The sequence below is a fragment of the Calonectris borealis genome, chromosome 1, assembly GCF_964195595.1.
Source record: "Calonectris borealis chromosome 1, bCalBor7.hap1.2, whole genome shotgun sequence".
NCBI lineage: Eukaryota > Metazoa > Chordata > Aves > Procellariiformes > Procellariidae > Calonectris > Calonectris borealis.
Window position 1 is genome coordinate 133,419,339 of NC_134312.1, and position 19,511 is coordinate 133,438,849.

The following is a 19,511-nucleotide window of genomic DNA, read 5'->3' on the forward strand; positions in this document are numbered from 1 at the left end:
TGGAAAAAAGTGGTAATATTATCAAAATCTGGATGATGGATACATGGTAGAGAGTAAGCACCTTGGTTTGTGTAGATTTTTGCAGGCTTTTCTGGTTTGTTGCCTTGCTGTTGCAGGCAAGAATGTCATACAATGGCAGTAATCCCTTTTGGAAGGGATTGCCTTCCTTTCCAAAATGATCAGCCTTCATTTTAAAGGTATTTTGCCTCTTGTCCCAAATAAAACATCTATATCAATTTTTTTCCCTTTCCAATATTTCAGAAACACGTAATACAATGGAGAGTTAAAAAGACAAGTTACTGTCTGCACATAAGGGGCTAATATTAAAGACTGAGGAAAGGGAAGTGGAGTAATGCCCCCTGCCCCCCCCTGGCTAGGACAAGCATTTAAACTTCCTGAATGATAATGTAAAGAAAATAACTTAATTACCGTTGGGTTTTGTTGCAAGCCCACAGGATGATTCCTGTATCTAGTAGCTTCTTGCTGCTGTTTTTGAAAGTCATGCACAATGGACATGGTAATTATTTGCAGACTGAAGAAATTGCTATATTGATTACAGCTAATTTCACGTGTGGAAGGTTTGCTTCCGCAGCCAAAAGTGCTAAATATTTTTTATTTTTTAAAGATGAGAACGCTAATTTTGCATAAGTTGATGACTGGGAATATTCATGCTGCCTGCTTTAGGCACTTAACAAACACCTGACTTGAAATGACTCAGCTGAGAACAATACTTTCTTTATAAACCTGGGGAGCAGGTAGATAATTAAAATAATCTACAATTGAGATTGTTTGGATTCCCTCTTGCATGCATTTATTTCCAGTTTACTGGGGGCAAATAGATGACTTCTGGCACCTGCTAGAGGCTACTTCCGATACAATTTTTGTATAAAATTCTAGTCTTCTATGCTTCAAATGCAGGGTGGGCAGGCACATAATCACTTTGCAGAATGCACAGTAAACAGAGTCTTTATCCTAAAAGCTTTTACATGGGCTGTTTGAGTCTTCTATTTATCATTCCAAATGACAAGCGTTTTCCTTGCAACAAGAACAGCGGGATTTTTAAAGTGTTAACTTCCTTGTCAAAACAGCTTTTAAGCAGCAATGCAACCATTTGGGGCGTAAACTGACTTAGAATGAGTAAAATTTGACAGAAAGATGCTAAACACATTCTTAAGTTCACACACTGCCACTGGAAAGCTGTTTCACTAGGCTCAAGTGATGATTCAGTTCCCAAAGATGCCATGAGTTTTTTACATCTCTGAACTGTTCTTGAAAATTGTCTGGTAGCTCCTTATAAACAAAGACACACACATCATTGCCTTCCAGAATTATACTGAAGTAGTATATCAGGATCTTCATTTTCCTGTTTTATCTGATAATCTAGAGAAATTAAGTTTAAAATTCACAAATCTTATATTGCATACTTCATTGAAACAAGGATTCCTGAGAGTGTAGTCATATCTCTTTCTGTTTTATTATAGCTTTTCTTCCTTATGGCCTTAGGACGTTTTTAATTAAAAAAAAGGAACAAAATGAGATTTTGGTTTCATCACGTTTATTCCTAAAATGAACTTCTTAATTTATTGTTTTGTTCTACTCATCTATTTGAAGTTTTCAGATATAGTGAATTCTTTTAAAGTGAATATCTGCAAACTTTTGTTCTAGGACTGCTTCTAGTCATACTACAGAGAGGCAAATGTCACATGATCTGGCTGCTGTTGGCAGGAAAAATGAAAATTTTCATCCGGTGTTTGAGCACATGGAATCTGTAACACAAAATGTTGAAAACGACCCATCAAGAGAATTTACGCAGGAAATAATCACAATTATCCATCAAGTTAAAGGTGGCTGTAATACTTGGGGTATATGTATGTGTTTATGTATTTATAATGATTAAAACCAAATGTAATGAATTAGATATGCTGTCCTTGTAAATCTCAGGTGTTTGCCTTTGGCTTCATTTGTATTTTGGTTTCATTCTGTATTGTTTAAGGAAAATGTAGGTTGAGGATTTGAAGTAGTTGGGTGGAGAATGATTTTAATAAGGTCTTAGTCCATAATAGAGGCATTATTGTGGAGTGTTAAGGTCGAAAGGATTATGCTAGTACTAAAGACTAACCTGCTTGTTTAGGAACAAGAGAAGAAAAAAGGAGCTTTGCTGTAGTCACAACTTCCTAGTTATATGTGGTTCCTTTAATTTTTCAGATTAATGTTTAGACTGCTGTGTCATGTTCAGTGTTTAACTTTATTTATAGATTCTAGTCATTTGAGTAGTACCATGATAGAGCTGACAAATAGTTAACTTTCTGTTCAGCTTAATCTTATTAAATAAGAAGGATGTCGAAGTTGGGCTGGCCTAATCTTTCATTTGTGAATGTTAAACTGCAAGTGGAAACAGTTTGAAATTTAATCTCAGGAGTTGTCTTGGTGTCCTTAAGAGTTAATCTTTTAAAAGATAAAATTTCCCACTGTGCGTTTCAAATACGACGAATAAACATTCTTGTACTTAATATCTCTTCACAGCAAATTATTTTACATCTTCTGATGTAACTCTACATGAACGGTTCTCAAAAATTCAGGAAAAACCAATTGCAAGTGTGAATGAAGTTAAAATACATTTGGATCCAGAAATTCACAGGTAATTGATGTGCTTTTTGCCTTAATTTATTTGCATTAAGGTTGTTAATCTTCAGTAGACTTTACCCAATGTAAAGTGTTTTTTCACTGACTCTAAACTACCTGCCCATAGTCTGTAAAGAATTCTGTAGTTGGTCATTAATGCTTTTGCTATTTACACTGATGGCACTTGTTTTTATGTAATATTTTTGTGTTCCAGGAGGATTGACATGTCTCTAGCAGAACTTCAGAACAAACGAACTGTGCCATCTGAATCTCCCCAGGTATCTTGATTACTTAACTTTTTTGGCAAACAGTAAGTTAAAATGATATGGATGTAAACAACATTTTCCCCTTGCTATTGGTAAGTCTTTTTTAGATGCTTTGAAGACTATCAGTAATTCTGATGACTATTTCAAAAGAAATGCACACTTGAGCATATTAACAGATACCACAATGGTGCGAGTATACTGTGTTCACTGATGAGTAAAATGCAGGTGTGTTCTCCAGAGTAGCTGGAGTGTGGTTATTCCTGCTGCTTGAACCCCTATCTGTTTTTAAATCGTGTAAATACTAAGTAGGTGACTGACATGTGGCTCTTACTTTCCCTCTAAGATTAGAAAAAGCCTTAATGTTTCTTCTACCCTAATGTTAGAATGGCCTGACATCCACATAATTCCTCAGAATGCTATTTTATCCCATGCTTTCATCCAGGGATATAAGATTTTCTGGCTTCCCCTTTCAAGCTATGCTTACTGTGATTTAGTTACCATTTTTTTTTCTATAGTACAGGTATGTGGAGATTCAACTTAATTAAGAATAGTAGAAGCTATTAAGATTTACTGGAATTTATGTGAATATTTTTGCCTCGGCAACTCCATGCAAATTTCAAGTGCTCTGTTCACTGTTGTTTGGAAACTTGTAAAAAGGCAGATGGTGCAAGAAAGGGTAGTTGTTTGGGACTACTTTTTGTTATTGTTTTGGACTTCGGATCCTTGGGTTGATGTGAATCCGTCCTATGTGCAGACAGTTGAACTACGTTAACGAGGTTATATACAGGATGCAACCCCTGACAGACAGAATCACGTCAGTGTTTAGTTATTAGTAGCTAACTTGACTTTAACCCTTCCTCTTAACTAGAACATTGTAAGAGTGTTAGAAGATCCAAATGATCTACGGCATGATATAGAAAGAAGAAGAAAAGAGAGATTGAAGAATGAAGATGAGAGAGTGTTTCATGTAGATGGTGCAACTCCAAGGTAATTGGCAAATAACAGTATTGTTGGCCCAAGGCTGTAGTTCTCTTACGCATTCGTTTTTTGACTCTTCCACAGTTATATTCACATTGTGATTCTTTTCCGTAGTTTGTCCTTGTAAGTTTGACTGGGACTGAAATTCAACTGATACACGTTGCAACCTACTCCGTAATGGAGTGTTACCTTGAAAGAGGTTAAGCTGCAGTGGAAAAAAGTGAAAAGCAAGCTCAAACTGTAGCACTGAACAGGAGGAGGGGAAGAAATGAATTTAAAGATGTTTAACTATTTTTAAACTCCTTGATGTGCCATATAACATTCTCTTGGTATTTTGTAGTTTTGTAAAAGCATTCTAGGATGAATACGTTGTTGTGTTGCCCTGGTTGTTTTGTAATGTCATGTGGAATATCAACAAAGAATTGGAATTTTTCTGGAGAATTTTATGAAGAGAAGCTGAATTTTTGGAATAGCTTTTTACTGCTATGAATTCCTCCAACAGGTTTGTTAAAGGTGTTTGCCCCAGAGATGTTTGCTAACCTCAGTCATCCTGTTTCACTTTTGGTGTTGTGAGGTTGGTTGATTACAGAGAGATGATTCAACTTATTTGTGTTAGAAGAAACATTGGTTAAAGAATTGCCAGAGTGTAATGAAATGTATCTACACTGTAGTCATGATTTGCAGATCGCTGCTGTTTGTTCATTTTAAATGCAGTCTATAATGGTAAATAGTGGCAATGCACACATTTGGGAAAACTGACTTGTGAAGCTGAAGAAGTAATATTTCTTCTATTTGAGATTCTTTAAACAAAAAAAGTAAAAGGTACCGGGGGGGGCGCAGGGCAGAAATATTGGACTGTTGCATATAGCCTTTTATGTACCTGGGGCTATGTCTTTAGTGTAGGTTTGGCTTGATTATCTGGGAAGGCTTTTTTTTGCCATTTCCACATTGTTGCTGTCTTGCTTACCTTTTATGTATGCTGCTCAAAGAGGGGAGTGCAAGTTTCTAGTAAGTGTGGCTATCCTGGAGTTCAATGTGGGGAGAGGTTACGCTGTCAGAGTAATGTGGACAATGTCATGTGGGCTGAGGGCAGTAATGGTATGAACGATGGGTAGAATTTTCCTGAGATCGGGGGTTTTTAATAGGTCACATATGAGATACTGGCAGTGCCTATGAGCTAGTCCGTTGTGCTTCTATTTTTGCCTTAGTAATTTATTTTGCAGCTATGAAAACTGTTTCTGTATGTTTCGTGAACTATGAATTTTGACTTCTGGTGGTTACTTTTCATAGTATATGTTTTATTTAGAGGTTTATGGACACATCTGTATTAGCAATGTGCTCAGTAAAAAAAAAAAATCAAGCAAGCAAAAGCTGAAAGCCAGAACACCCTGCTTGCTGAGGATGACACTGGAGCATCTAGCGATTCCTCTGAGCTTCTGTCGGATTTGGGATTTCATGAAATGAAAAGTTCTGTACAACTTCAAAGATAGTACAGTATAAAACAACTCCTGAAATGCAGAAAGCATTTCAACCAGCGGAGGGCAGCAATGACCAGCCATGCAGGCCTAGCGGGGTGAGCCAGGGAAACCTGATTTGCGTAGCGAGGATTTCAAGAAGGCAGAGTATCTCTGTTAATTTCTTATTGCATAAGAGAATACAGCTTACTATATAATTCTGTGCAACTTGGGCTTGAGTTTAGTCAGAGGACTAGTAATTTGTTGAATGTCCTAGAAAAAAATTACTTAAAAACTGTCACTTTGCACTACTAAGTGATACAGATGCTAGACTAAGGTCATTTAAAATACAGGGTTTTGATACACTTTGGCTTTAGATTTTAATTGTTCTCTCTCTGTCTCTCTCACATACACATCAGGAACCAGCAAAGCTGCAGTCTTTCAAAATTACAAAACTCTCAACTTGATGGCTTCCAAAAGCCTATGAGGTTCATTAAGCCACCTTTCAGGAAATTTATTGGGAAACCTCACCTGGTAAGCCTAAATGTAGAATTAGTAGCGTCTGCATTGTTGTTCTTACATTTATAATTCATTTTTTGCTGCATTGTCTATGCTGATGTAAATTTAACAATCTGTGATATCTTGTCCGTTTAAACTTCAAGTGAGGCTTTATTATCTTCAGACTTTGCTCAACAATAAAACTGCTTATAATTTCACAGTTCTAGTGCTGTACTTCCTCAGATATTTGTTGAAGCATAGATTAGTAAAAGTGAGCTAAAACCACTTTTATGGCCAAATGCTGATACAACAAAAATAATTCTTTTGCTTTTGCGCACCTGCGCAGTACTCCATAACAACTTTGCTACTGTTTTTTATAAGCTAGCAGCGAGTTGGCCAGGGATTTGTTGTTTCAGAAAGCTAGTTTAGATCAGTATATTGGGTGAAATAAAAATATTTTTTCAGCTAGTCTAGAAATAAGTTGGTCAACTTTAGATCTCTTATTGAATAGCAGGAACAGGTCAAACTAAATTTCTGAACTAAATTTTACATTCAAAATGACTTACTGAAATGAATTGATTAAGGAGCTTTATGAAATAAAAACTCATATTGCTTGTAGCTTTGTAAAAGAAATTTGTAGGTAATACTGCATTTTTTCCACTTAATGATGTACTACTTAAACTATAAATTAGAAGGCCTTGTTATTGAGCAGAAACCTGAGGTAATGTGGAACAGTGTGAGAAAAAGAATACTCTCCTGCATTCTAGTTGTCAGTGGTTGGAAGGGAAGGTCTGAACCTTGTTTTGTGTAGGTGGCATTGTTACTAAAAGAGTGTTTCTCCTCACTATGAAAAAAGTTCTGGGAAGCTCTTACTTTAAAAACAAATAAAAATGAGGAACAAATCACAGAAATAATTAGAAATGTCTGAAATAATGTTCCTGAGGATGGAATGTTATACAATGGAATAGCTTATCTGTGTTGATACTGTGTTTATCAAAGCTAGTTTGGGCACTTACTCTTTCTTAGGCTATCTTTAATACTGAAACGGGGCAGACAGTTACATTAGGTTTAATAGAAATAAATTTGTCTCTTTTGGAAAATTCTTTCTAAATAAATGTAATCTTATTTCCAAATGTCTGTGCTTGTTTAACTTGGCGAACTGGTGAGACCAGAAAAGCTTTATTAATGTGTGCAGTATAATTCTAAAACATCTCTTTTTTTTTTTTTTTTGATGAGTGCAAAATAAGGAGGAGACTAACATAAATTGTCAGTCTTTGTATGTTGTAATTAATATCCTACAGACAGGGTTCCAAAAGACCATGAACTTTTTGAGGTCCATCAAAAGTAGCTTTTATTTAGTCAAAGTTCTGACCATCACTGAAATGTAGCTGCCTTGCAGATATAATAGTGCATCTTTAATGTAAAAGAACACAAGTTTTTAATGGTAAAAATAATATTTACTCAAGACTAAGATTGAAGCCCCCAAAAACAAGTAGTAATTGCTCATTAAGTAATATAGTAATTGCATATAAAAGTGAGTTAGTTTGAAATAGAAACTGAGTTATTGTTAGATGTGCTGAAGATTCAGGAAGATTGCATTTTGATATCTAATAGCGAACTGCAAACATGCAGTTTTTAGAAAGCCCTGCACTGCAGTGAGGAGTTATCCATTCAGAACAACAGTAGCTATGGAAGCATGGGTATTACAAATACAAGGCATCCTAAAGAAGGAATGACTCTTCATGAAGTCAGCCATGCAGAAGCTGTTTTGCAGACGAGTGGGAAGATAAAATACTTTAGTTTGCCATCCACATTTGTCAGTAAAAATAGAATTAATCAATGCTCACCAACTGGCTTGGAGGGCTTACAGACAGTTTGCAAATGTGTCCGCAATACATTAATCGGCACTTTTAATTGCATCTCCTCTTCTGGTTTTGTGTTTCTGTTCTTGCCTTTTGATTCTTATTCTGCTGCCCTTGTCTGTTTTCCTGTTTATCTAGTACGTCTAATGCTCAATACGTAAAGTAATGCAGAAAGAGGGTAATCTTTTTCCTAGGCAGAGCAGATCACTAATACAGCAAACTCCTATCTGAGGCAGTACAAATAATTCAGCTGAATAAGCTAGCTCCAGTAGTGTGGCACTTCCCGTGACATGTAGGCATGTTGTGTGAGAATGTGTGGTGTTCAAAATGGCTTTCCTTGAAGGAGTTCTTCAGGACTGGGTGCAATTGGAGAAGAGCTTATCCTGGTGGCAATAGCTCAAGCTCGATCTCCAGACGTGTAAGCTGCTAGCACTACTTTAGTATTTGTTGTGGGAGTTAAGTGAAGTGGCATTCAAGCAGCCAACTGTAATTTCAGCCACATGTATCATTTCTGTGTTGAGTAGGTTTTCTGTAATAAATTCAGAGGTGTGTGACTGTATTCACTACTACTTTGTTTGGAAGTGTAATATTAGTAGAGTTGAAAGCAGCCTTAAAAAAATGAGAATGAAGGTAAAGGCCATTTGTAGCTGCTTTCTGCAAGGGGACAAATGTTTGGAATTTGCCATTCAGAGTGTCTTGTATCAGAACAGTACGGTTCAGGTGTGAACACTGCTGGGCACCTTGAAAAGCATAAGGACCACAAGTAAAAGGCAGTGTTCAGAGAACAGTGCATTGGATTTAAGAACTGGTTTGATGGGTCACCAGAATATTGATGCTGGGTTGACCGCACCTTTGTAAATAGGAAACATCCTAAAGTGAAGGATATATTACTGGGGCACAGCAATACATGGGAAAACTGAGGAAGAGTTTGAAACATAAGCAAGAGCTAAGATAATAGTTGTTGAATAAGAAAGTAATTTTTTGTGGTTTTGCTCAATCTTACAGATTCTTGGGTAGATATTGGTTCAGTTGGTTTCACAGTCCAAGCAGAGCTCTCCGGTTCTTGTGGGAAGCTGTTTTACGCTGCAGAAGAGATGTAGCAATAGCACATTGTATCGGCAAAATTGTAAAGGTGTGGGAAAACCTTTACATGAAAAAGTACACAATAGACATCTCTTACCATTTTTGTTGAGGGGAGTTCCACCTGTAATCTTAAAAGCAAACCCTTGGAAATCCAAAACAAAAACTGTAACGTTCAGCACTCCTCTCAGGTTTGTTTATTCTTTTTTTACAGGTAAACATTGAGAGAAAAGTACATCAGAGAGCCAGGTTTCAAATGACAAGCATAACAGTGCCAAGGCTCAGAAAATATGGCAAAAATAACTTTAAAAAAGAATATTTGACAGGAAAACCACTGCAGCATCTTAAATTATAACACAGGATTTAAAAAATTTAATGTATTAGATAAATATTTGCACATTTTCATCTTTGTTAGTAAAATTTCATCACTGTTGCTTGAGGACCTGTATGTATCAGCATTGGTAAAAGATGCTTGAAAACTGAAAGCCTGATCAGTAGATCATATCTGATCCTAGGATGTTGCCTAATGTGAAAACAGATAATGTGTTGGTCATATTAAATTGTCCGTACAGTAAACTATCAAACTGTGGTATTAACACCACTGTCTTGTTAAAAGGATGATATTAGTCATTTGAGTTAAAATTAAATGTGGAAATGTGGAAATGGTATTGACTTGGTTGGCCTACTTTTGGTATCCCATGACTAACCAATATGAACTTTTCAGTGCAAGGTATGAGCATGTTTTACAGCAGGCCAGTGAAGGGGAGCATTTCATGTGTTAATATTCAATAATTACAGGTTGAGCTTAAACTTGAGAAGAACTTGTGCCTTGAAGGTGCAAATGTCTATCTAGCCTTGTACTCTACTGACAAAAAGAGGATAGCTAAAGAGTAGGAGATCAGAACAAGTATCTATTTGTACTTCCCCTTTTTTTTTGTAATTTAAAACCTATGGTTTAGGAAATTCCTGAAGAGTAGATTGCTGTCTCTTTGTATTAAGTAGTTATAATGTTTCTGTTTCCATGAATGCACTTGAATCTTGAGGGAGGTGGGGATGGGGAGGGGTGTATCCACAGTTAGTCGAGACAAGCTTTCTTTTAATTCCCAAAGGCTTATTTTTAACTATAACAGGAAATTTTCTTGAATGTTGTGGGGTTTTTTTTATCTTCCTGAATTCTGAGCTTTAAGGAGGACTGTACTTCAACAGGGAGCTTCCTGATTTAATTGTGTGTTGTATGGAGAAAGTTAATTTGATTTCATGGAGTATCTTCGTATTCTTAGAATAAGAAGGGAGCTGGGAAGTTCCTGACATGCTTTTTCCTCTGTTTATTTAATTTTCCATACCTTTTTTCTTGGAAAAGCCATTTTGACTATTTTGATCTCACTTCATAAAATCTTTCTTCCTCTCTTTGTTCTCTGCTGAATCCCCTCTTGTCAAGGCATTTTAAGAAGCTAAATAGTTGACTTGTAAGCAATAATATATTCTCAACAAAAAAAAAAGCTAGCTTAAATCCCAGTTAAAAATTAACTTGGATTCTAACACTGTTCTGTTGCGTTTATAGCACTGCTTCCCCCCCACCCCCCAATTAGTAACAGTGTTAAAAAGCATATTCTAAAGGGTTTCTGCCACTGGACGGGTTTGTACTTTGTTAGAGAACAGAAATTCTGTAAACAGCAAAACATGCATTTGCATTTATTATTAGATATTAGTATAATTAAATATTTAATGAGAGTTTTCTTTTTAGGCTGTCTTTAAAATGTACTTGAAACTGTTAACATTTTCTTTGAAAAAAGAGTTCAACAGCATTGGAACACTTTTGTGATTATTCAAGAACGGACCATAAAAAAAAAAATATTAGTTTGATTGCTAAAAGTTCGTTAGCAAGTCTGTTCTGTCTCCATTAGATGACTTTAATGTAGTATATGCCAGTATGTAATGCTTCTGTAAATATTTCTAATCGTATGCAATGATGGAAGAGAAAGATACTTTAGCTGTGTGCATCCTCTCAAGGTAGCTGTCATGGGGAAAATTGGAAAAGGGCCAAAATACACAGGTAGGACAGTGGCTGGAGGGAGTGCTCTATTTTAGGCAACCATGGCTGTTTGACTGCAGCTGTTCAGTGTGTTGACACACAACAATTTCAATACCACTTGTCTGTGCGACTTGCTTTTGAAATCATGTGTGTTTCTGTGCGCGCAAGTCCATGGGACCTGAGGAGATCCATCCGTGGGTCCTGAAGGACCTGGCGGATGAAGTTGCTAAGCCACCATCCATCGTATTTGAGAAGTCGTGGCAGTCCGGTGAACTTCCTGCTGACTGGAAAAGGGGAAACATAACCCCCATTTTTAAAAAGGGAAAAAAGGAAGACCCGAGGAACTACAGGCCAGTCAGTCTCACCTCTGTGCCTGGGAAGATCATGGACAGATCCTCCTGGAAGCTATGCTGAGGCACAGGGAGGACAGGGAGATGATTTGAGACATGGCTTCACCAAGGGCAAGTCCTGCCTGACCAACCTAGTGGCCTTCTATGATGGAATGACTACATCAGTGGACATGGGAAGGGCTACAGATGTCGTCTGTCTGGACCTCTGTGAGGCCTTTGACACAGTCCCCCACAACATCCTTCTCTCTAAACTGGAGAGAGATGGATTTGATGAGTGGACTCTCTGGTGGGTGAGGAATTGGTTGGATGGTCGCACCCAGAGGATAGTGCTTAATGGCTCAATGTCCAGATGGAGATCGGTGACAAGTAGTATCCCGCAGGGGTCTGTGCTGGGACTGGTACTGTTTAATATCTTCATCAGTGACATAGTGGGATCAAGTGCACCGTCAGCAAGTTTGCAGAAGACACCAAGCTGAGTTATATGGTTGACACACCTGAGGGATGGGATGCCATCCAGAGGGACCTGGACAAGCTGGAGAAGTGGGCCCGTGTAAACCTCATGAGGTTCAACAAAGCCAAGCGGAAGGTCCTGCACCTGGGTTGGGGCAACCCCTGGTATCAATACAGGCTGGGGCAAGAAGGGATTGAGAGCAGCCCTGCTGAGAAGGACTTGGGGGCACTGGTGGACAAAAAGCTGGACCTGAGCCAGCAATGTGCGCTCGCAGCCCAGAAGGCCAACCGTATCCTGGGCTGCATCAAAAGAAGCGTGGCCAGCAGGTCGAGGGAGGTGATTCTGCCCCTCTACTCTGCTCTGGTGAGACCCCACCTGCAGTGCTGCGTCCAGCTCTGGAGCCCTCAGCAGAAGAAAGACATGGACCTGTTGGAGCGGGTCCAGAGGAGGGCCACAAAAATGATCAGGGGGGTGGAACGCCTCTCCTGTGAAGACAGGCTGAGAGAGTTGGAGTTGTTCAGCCTGGAGAAGAGAAGGCCTCGGGGAGACCTTACTGTGGCCTTTCAGTACTTAAAGGGGGCTTATAAGAAGGACAGGGACAGACTTTTTAGCAGGGCCTGTTGTGACAGGACAAGGGGGAATGGTTTTAAACTAAAAGAGGGTAGATATAGACTAGATAGAAGGAAGAAATTTTTTACGATGAGGGTGGTGAAACACTGGAACAGGTTGCCCAGAGAGGTGGTAGATGCCCCATCCCTGGAAACATTCCAGGTCAGGTTGGACGGGGCTCTGAGCACCCTGATCTAGTTGAAGATGTCCCTGCCCATGACCTTTGAAGGTCCCTTACAACCCAACTATTCTGTGATTCTATGATTCTGTGGCAGGCAAGTAATCTTCAAAATGCTCTCCTGTACTACAGACTTAAAAGTAGGATCTTCTAAGGACCAATGTAACGTGCTACACGTTCATTGTCTGGTTGCTGTGGTGCTGTGTATAGTAACAGTGCGTGTGTCTGCTCTAAAATACGCTAACCTGTGATGACCATATGGAACCAGGGATGTCCAGAGTACTGATCTTGTTGCCCTTATTCCTGACTCAAGGAATGTCTGCTATAGCAGACTGTCTGCTACACTTGCTGCATGCAAATTGAGGCATCTGTTCTGGGGGGGCAGGAGTAGAGAATCTTAATTGGGTTGTTACCTGATTAGATTTCTCCAAGAGGATGATATTCCGGTAGGATGGTCTGTATTGTCTTTGGCTTCTGCGGGCTCTGCCATCACTTCAGCTAGCCTGGACTCCAGGCCCTCTGCTCCTGTTACTCTGGTTCCTTCAAACAGTGTCATTGTGTCAAACTCTACAAGATTGAAAGAGTTGCAGTATTTGTTAGTATAACGCAGAAACTTCGTATGTTTTTTTGAATAATTTAGTAACGTTAAGCTAATAACTCTGTCTGGTTTCCTACTAGAATTCTTACTATTCTTCAAAACCAAGTGATACTTACCCTCACGGACGCATTAGAGGACACCTTGAAAATGCAGGACCCATCAGAAGACACTTTAAGGTACAGATCAGCTTTTATCAGATGTATGTTACATAAAATGGCGATTCGATCCTGCTGAGTTCAGTAACAGGAGACACATTTTTGAAGGTATTAAATGCCATGAAAAATAGTGTCGTCATCGTAGCCTAATTGTTTCTATTGAAATAATGGTAGGCTTAGCTTTTATTAGGTAAGAGGGATGGTAGTGGATTGAGCAGGGATGTCCAGTATTGTATCTGTGCAGTTGAAATAAAAAAGTTAACTGCAAAGTTGAGAATGAGAATTGCGGAAATTAGACAATGACTAGAAAGCTCATCTATCCAAAAAACACGCTGGTGAGCTTTCTGTCCTTTACCTGATGCTTGCAGAAGCCTGAACTATTTCCCAAGACTGGAAGACATGAATTATATTGCTTTCAAAATTGTATTACTGTTATTTTATTAGCCCTTTCATATAGCGATTTCTGGGGGACTAATCTCTTCTGTATACCCTGCATACTGCTATCTATGCATTTAAAAAAAAAAATTAAGAATTATGAAGCTTTATTCTCAGGGCCTCAAGATGGTAAAGGGGTGAGCAACTGTGCTTCTTCCTGGGATAGTGCAGTGGCTTTCTAATGCCTTTTGATTGCAAAATGTATCATGGGTTCAGCAGAAAAACAAAAAACACTTTTTTGCTTTTCTGCTGACAGTGGCATGCTATGCATGGATCCAGTTAGAGCTCTTTGTATTAGAAAAGTATTAATCAAATCTAGAAAAACTTACTCTCATTTTCTACCTTAAAATTACCCCTACTTATTTAACAAGTGTGTTCTCAAGAGTAAAATAACACACAGAATAGGTAGTCATCTTTCCTCTTTTGTGGATAGTGAAGTTGAAGTAAAGTTTTGATGTCTAAGTTAAGTATCTGGCATTTTCATGAAATTTTGGAAAGCGGGGCAGTGTAGGTGTGGTGGTCCCCGCAACATCCTCCCCCCCCCCCCCCCCCCCGCTTCCCCCCAAACGTAAGAGAACTGTTGGATAAAAAGGCTTTCAGGCTTTCCCATTTAGGTGTGCTTTGCCAGTCAATCTTCTTAGTGGGATAGCTAAGCTAACACTAGCAAAAAATGCTAACTTTATTCTGCTGAAAAAAAAGTCTTTTTCCAAGCTGAAGTTAAGAAGTTTAAAGTGTCAGCCTGGTAGAACTATTTTAACATGTAAGGACATCATAGCCTCTTAATCAGTATCCCCTCTGTATTGTCAGCCTACAGGGGATGGAGGGATCTTTAGCACTGGCTGCCATATCATTGAGGCAGTGTGGGTAGTTGATGTAATATAAAGAAAATGGAAGGCTGCCTTCATTTACATCAGCCTACAGTTCTGCTGGAGATTATGCAAGCATGAAAGTGTCTGCTTAAGTTGTCATCGCACATGGATATGAATATTGCCTGAATATTGCTATATCCAATGATCTGTCCCATAGTGCTTTAATATTTGTAGGGAAAATAGCATATGCACTTGTATTGCAGTTTGCATATGTGTATAGCACATTTATCATTGCCATGGAAACAACAGAGCTGATTTGACTTAATTTCATCAACTTCTTTTTTTAAAAACATTTAATTTCCTCCTGTGTAACATAAAGGGTTTTTCCTTCCCATGCTGTTGCTGAAACCTACTTAGGAAGGTGATTTGACTACCTTTTACGCTCAGGAGGCTTTTTAAAAAAACAAACATACAAACAAACCCACCAAAAAAACACACACACATAATCCCATTCCCTGCCACCCCTCCTCCACACCCCAAAAACCCCCCACCAAACCCGACTACATTTCTTCTTGGTATATAAAATGGGGGCATTTTAACTTAATAAGCAAATGTCATGGTTTAGCCCCAGCTGGCAACTAAGCCCCATGCAGCCGCTCGCTCACTCCCCCCTCCCGGTGGGATGGGGGAGAGAATCGGAAGGGTAAGAGTGAGAAAACTCCTGGGTTGAGATAAAGACAGTTTAATAGGGAAAGCAAAAGCCACGCACACAAGCAAAGCAAAACAAGGAATTCATTCCCTACTTCCCACCGGCAGGCAGGTGTTCAGCCACCTCCAGGAAAGCAGGGCTCCATCACGCGTAACCGTTACTTGGGAAGACAAACGCCATCACTCCTGAACGTTCCCCCCCTTCCTCCTTCTTCCCTCAGCTTTATGTGCTGAGCATGATGTCATATGGTATGGAATACCCCATTGGCCAGTTTGGGTCAGCTGTCCAGGCTATGCTCCTTCCCAGCTTCTTGTGCTCCTGGCAGAGCATGGGAAGCTGAAAAGTCCTTGACTATCATAAGCACTGCTCAGCAACAACTAAAACATCAGTGTGTTACCAACACTATTGTCATTCTAAATCCAAAACACAGCGCTATACCAGCTACTAGGAAGAAAATTAACTCTATCCCAGCCAAAATCAGGACAGCAGAAAAGGGATTTTGAAAAAAACATATGGTCTTGCAGTATGTTGAACTTTTTTGGAAAAAAAAAAAGATATTTTAGAACAGCAGTTTTAGAAAGGATCTGGAGAACTCTTATAAAATGTAAAAGGTCTTTTTTGTAAGGACACTTTGCAGTGAATCACTAAGCCAACCTTTAAGGGGGTACGTGCACGGTAATCTTTAGACATAAACTTCATTCACTGTTTAACACAGTTCAGTGTATTAATGGTTGTGGTGAGTTCACCCTAGCCAGCAGCTAAGCACCACACAGCTGCTTGCCCACTTTCCCCTCAGCTCCCCTCCTCTCCCAGCAGGATGGGAGAGAGAATATGGAGTGCAAAAGTGAGAAAACTCACAGGTTGAGATGAAGACAGCTTAAGAAGTGAAGGAAGGTGGAAGAAAAAAGTGGTGCAAAGGCAGTCAGTTACCACCTCCCACAAGGTGACTGATGGCCAGCTGGTCCCCAAGCAATGGCTACCTGCTCCAAAACCCCCTCCGCTCAGTTTCTGTTGCTGAGCAGGAGGTTATCTGGCACAGAATATCCCTTTGCTCAGCTTGGGTCAGCTGGCCCAGCTGCATCCCCTCCCAGCTCCTTGCCCACCCCTGGCCTGCTTGCTGCGGGGCAGAGTAGGGGAGGAAGAGAAAGCCTTGGCGCTGTGCAGGTACTGCTCGGCAATAGCCAAAACACTGGTGTGTTACCAGTGCTGTTTTAGTCACAAATCCAAAACATGCATCATGTGGGCTGCTGTGAAGAAAATTAACTCCATCCCAGCCAGACCCTGGGCAGTGGCATATATTTGCTCATATAGACTTATTTCAGAGCCTGAGGCCATTGGTTCATAGACATTGTCATTAGCATTATTTATAAAATAGTCTTAATGTAAAACTAGATGTCAGTGTAGCAGATTTTTTCTCACTTTAGACCAGAAGTTAATGATGTTTCCACACACCTTAGTTTACCTCATTTTGCTCTAAGCTGTGGTGACTGCAGTTCCTACATACCAAATGTATATATTATAATCTGTTAACTTTGTCTACAGCTGATTCTGGTCTACATTAATAATACTGCTATTCTCTTCTCTCCCTGCTTATAGATACTTGAGCTGAAACTTTTAAGCTGTGTGTAGTCTCATTTTCAGTATCTTGTACTTTTTTCCCCTCTCTAACTCGGTCTGTTCCTTTGCTTGTTGTCATACAAGTGCAGTGGCAGACCGCTAAGGCCTCCTTTCTAGCCACCTATGTCAAAGCAGAGAAGTGCAGCAGCTGTGGGGGAAATAGGAACTTTTAATCTTAGCTGTGTTCAGGGGCTTAATGCAGCATTAAAAATTCCCTTCAGTTTTCCCTATGGTAGGCATATACCTACTTAAAGAATTTACTTGCACTCAGTTGTATTGTGCCTGGACTCTGATACTTTTCAGGAAAGGGATTAGCATTTAATAGCCTTCTGCAAGTGTCCTCTGCCTACAAGCACCATAAGAGTAACGTTGGGGGACTGATGGGGCCAGCTTCTTAGTTATCTCCTATGTAGTAGGTGGATGAAATGATCTGGGAAATAACAAAACCTCAGCATTTGCATAAAGGAACCCCTGTTCTGTACAGTCCTTTCTTAGCTGTTCACCAGCCACACAGTGGAAAACACAGTGGAAAAGCTGGTACCAAACTTACTGCAACCTCAGAGCATGTGATTTTTCTTGAAGTGATCCTTACTCTGTCTAAAGGAGACTGATTTCACCAAATTAATTGGATCATGCTCAAGAAGGTCTATTTCTGTGATATATTTTCTTCCTTCCTACCCTTTAAAGGTGTTTGTAAAAGATGAGAAGAATTTTTATACAGTCAGGTTGTTTCCTCTTTTTTTAGCTGGAAAGCCATTGTTTGTTTAAATTTGGGGGAGGGAAAACCTTTAAATTTAAAGGATGAATATATACAGGAATGCTTTTTGTCAGGACCATGTTGGAAAACTTAAAACGGTAATACTGGAAAACTACGAGAAATTGTGATAAATGGGGTTTTTCTTACTCTAAATATTTTTACTGCCTATTTTGTTGGAGGTCTGAGTGCTTAGGAATGAAAACCTTTTTATAACTTTAACTGCTGTGGTCAGTGTTGATCTTGCTATATTCCTTCTGTGTATTTATAATGCCATTCACCTGTAAGCCTTTTGTTATCTCTGTGGCCTCTGCTCCTGGTCCCACACTAGGTTAGTTTACGCTGTTCCAGTCTGGAGGTAAAAAAGGCATAGAGCAATGCATGTATGTTCAGACTGTAGGATCTTGGAACTATAGGAAAAATTATATATACTGACTTCTGTTTAGTATGACTTTTTTTAGACTCACTGTGTGTGCCCACTGCAGGCCTGACATCACTGGATTTGTCAGCAACAGTGAGGTGGTGTCTTAAACTTTTTCGTTGATGCTGGTTTACTTTAAAGTTTGAAAAAATGTTAGTGTTGTAAGATACATTTACTTTTTTTAATGAGAAGATAATTTCAGATGTTTTAAACAGTAAGCACAATACAGCGGTTCTAGCTGTATTGGTAGCTAATGGTCTGAGGAATATTAAATGGGAAATAAAGGCAGAGGCTCTGCAGTTGCAAATGCATGCTTCTGTTCAATACTGTAAGTTTTACGTGTGTATAACTGTAATAAACTATTGAGTTTTGGTGCCCTCATTTTGCACATTTTTTTTCCTCCCTTCCCCCACCCTTACAGAGCAACTTTGCAGATGGCCGTTTGCAATCGCATTATAAATCAGGCTTAGTACAGAAGGGTTTATATATTCAGGCTAAGTACCAGCGGTTACGTTCTGTTGGTGTAAGGGGATTTACCACGAATAAATTCAGAGATGGATTTTTGAGGAAAGAAAAGGTAAGTTGGCTTAATTTATTTTTCACTAAGCCATTTATAAAGTATGAATATTCATATGATCCATTCCAATTTTTAAATCCCCGTGGAATAACTTGGATGGGATTTTCTGGAATATTGGCTCTTTGTACTTTACAGGCAAACTTGATTCTGCACTCCTGTTTCCTCCGTGTTTATTCCATGGAAACTTACTGAAACTTGCTTTGGGTAATTGCAAATCAAAGGTGGCCTCTGAGATTCTACAGTTGCCTCTGTTTCAGTATTCTCTCCTTGAGCTCAGTTGATATCTCTTCCTATTGACAGGAAGAAAAAGTGGCCCTCTGTGTAAAAAATATTATCTCCTCTTAGGCTATGGTTTTAAATCAATGTGAAGGGTATTAATCATTTTTTTATTACATCTGTGTGCTTCTCTTTATGTTACCTTAAATTAATCACGTGCTTTAAAGTACATACTAGAGTGCTGTTCTGAATAAAGCATCCTATACTATATAATGTCTGTGTAAAATGATTTGATAAGCTTAAACTGAAATAATTAGGCACATCTGTTTTATGATACCTTTTGATTTGCAGTGTGTATGGGACAACAATCTTGAACTGCAGAAGAACTTTTGAACCATATAAAATGTTACAGCTTTTGTGAGGATCAGTAGTTAAAACATTCTAAATCCTTTATTAGAATTGATCAAGTATGATCAAAGTAGTATGAGGTTACTCATGACATCAGAGGATTGGATTAGACGACCTACACAGCCCATTGTAGTCCTGTGTTCCTATGTGAATTCTTGTTTGTTTTGTAATTCTGTGTTCACCTAGCTACAAGTAAATACACTTGCATAAGCATTTGTAGTTGGATTAGAGTTCAGTTCTTAGAGTACAGAAGCATAGGTTCTTAGAGCTGTTTTCAAAAAAACCCTCAAGCTTACAGCCCAGTGGGGGGAAAAAGCAAAACACCAAAAAACCCCATCCAAAAACCCAAATGAAAAAAAAAACCAGAAAGAAAATGAAACACTTTGGACAAGTTAAACGGGTCACTTGTTACTAAGCTTACCGGTGAATGCC

General features: G+C 39.0%; 1 protein-coding gene across 5 annotated transcripts in view; it reads left to right on the forward strand.

Moving 5' to 3' along the window:
- Positions 1-19,511, forward strand: part of BCLAF3 (BCLAF1 and THRAP3 family member 3) — a 38,036-nt gene that overhangs the window by 12,782 nt on the left and 5,743 nt on the right. For 2 of the 5 annotated variants that reach the window (XM_075175209.1, XM_075175218.1), the window contains exons 5-11: positions 1,666-1,868; positions 2,524-2,638; positions 2,837-2,900; positions 3,757-3,875; positions 5,740-5,854; positions 13,059-13,154; positions 18,300-18,455. In XM_075175209.1, the coding sequence (XP_075031310.1) occupies positions 1,666-1,868; positions 2,524-2,638; positions 2,837-2,900; positions 3,757-3,875; positions 5,740-5,854; positions 13,059-13,154; positions 18,300-18,455 (868 nt within the window). The remainder of the gene's footprint in view (positions 1-1,665; positions 1,869-2,523; positions 2,639-2,836; positions 2,901-3,756; positions 3,876-5,739; positions 5,855-13,058; positions 13,155-18,299; positions 18,456-19,511) is intronic. The other 3 variants (XM_075175227.1, XR_012677527.1, XM_075175237.1) reach the window with 3 other exon arrangements.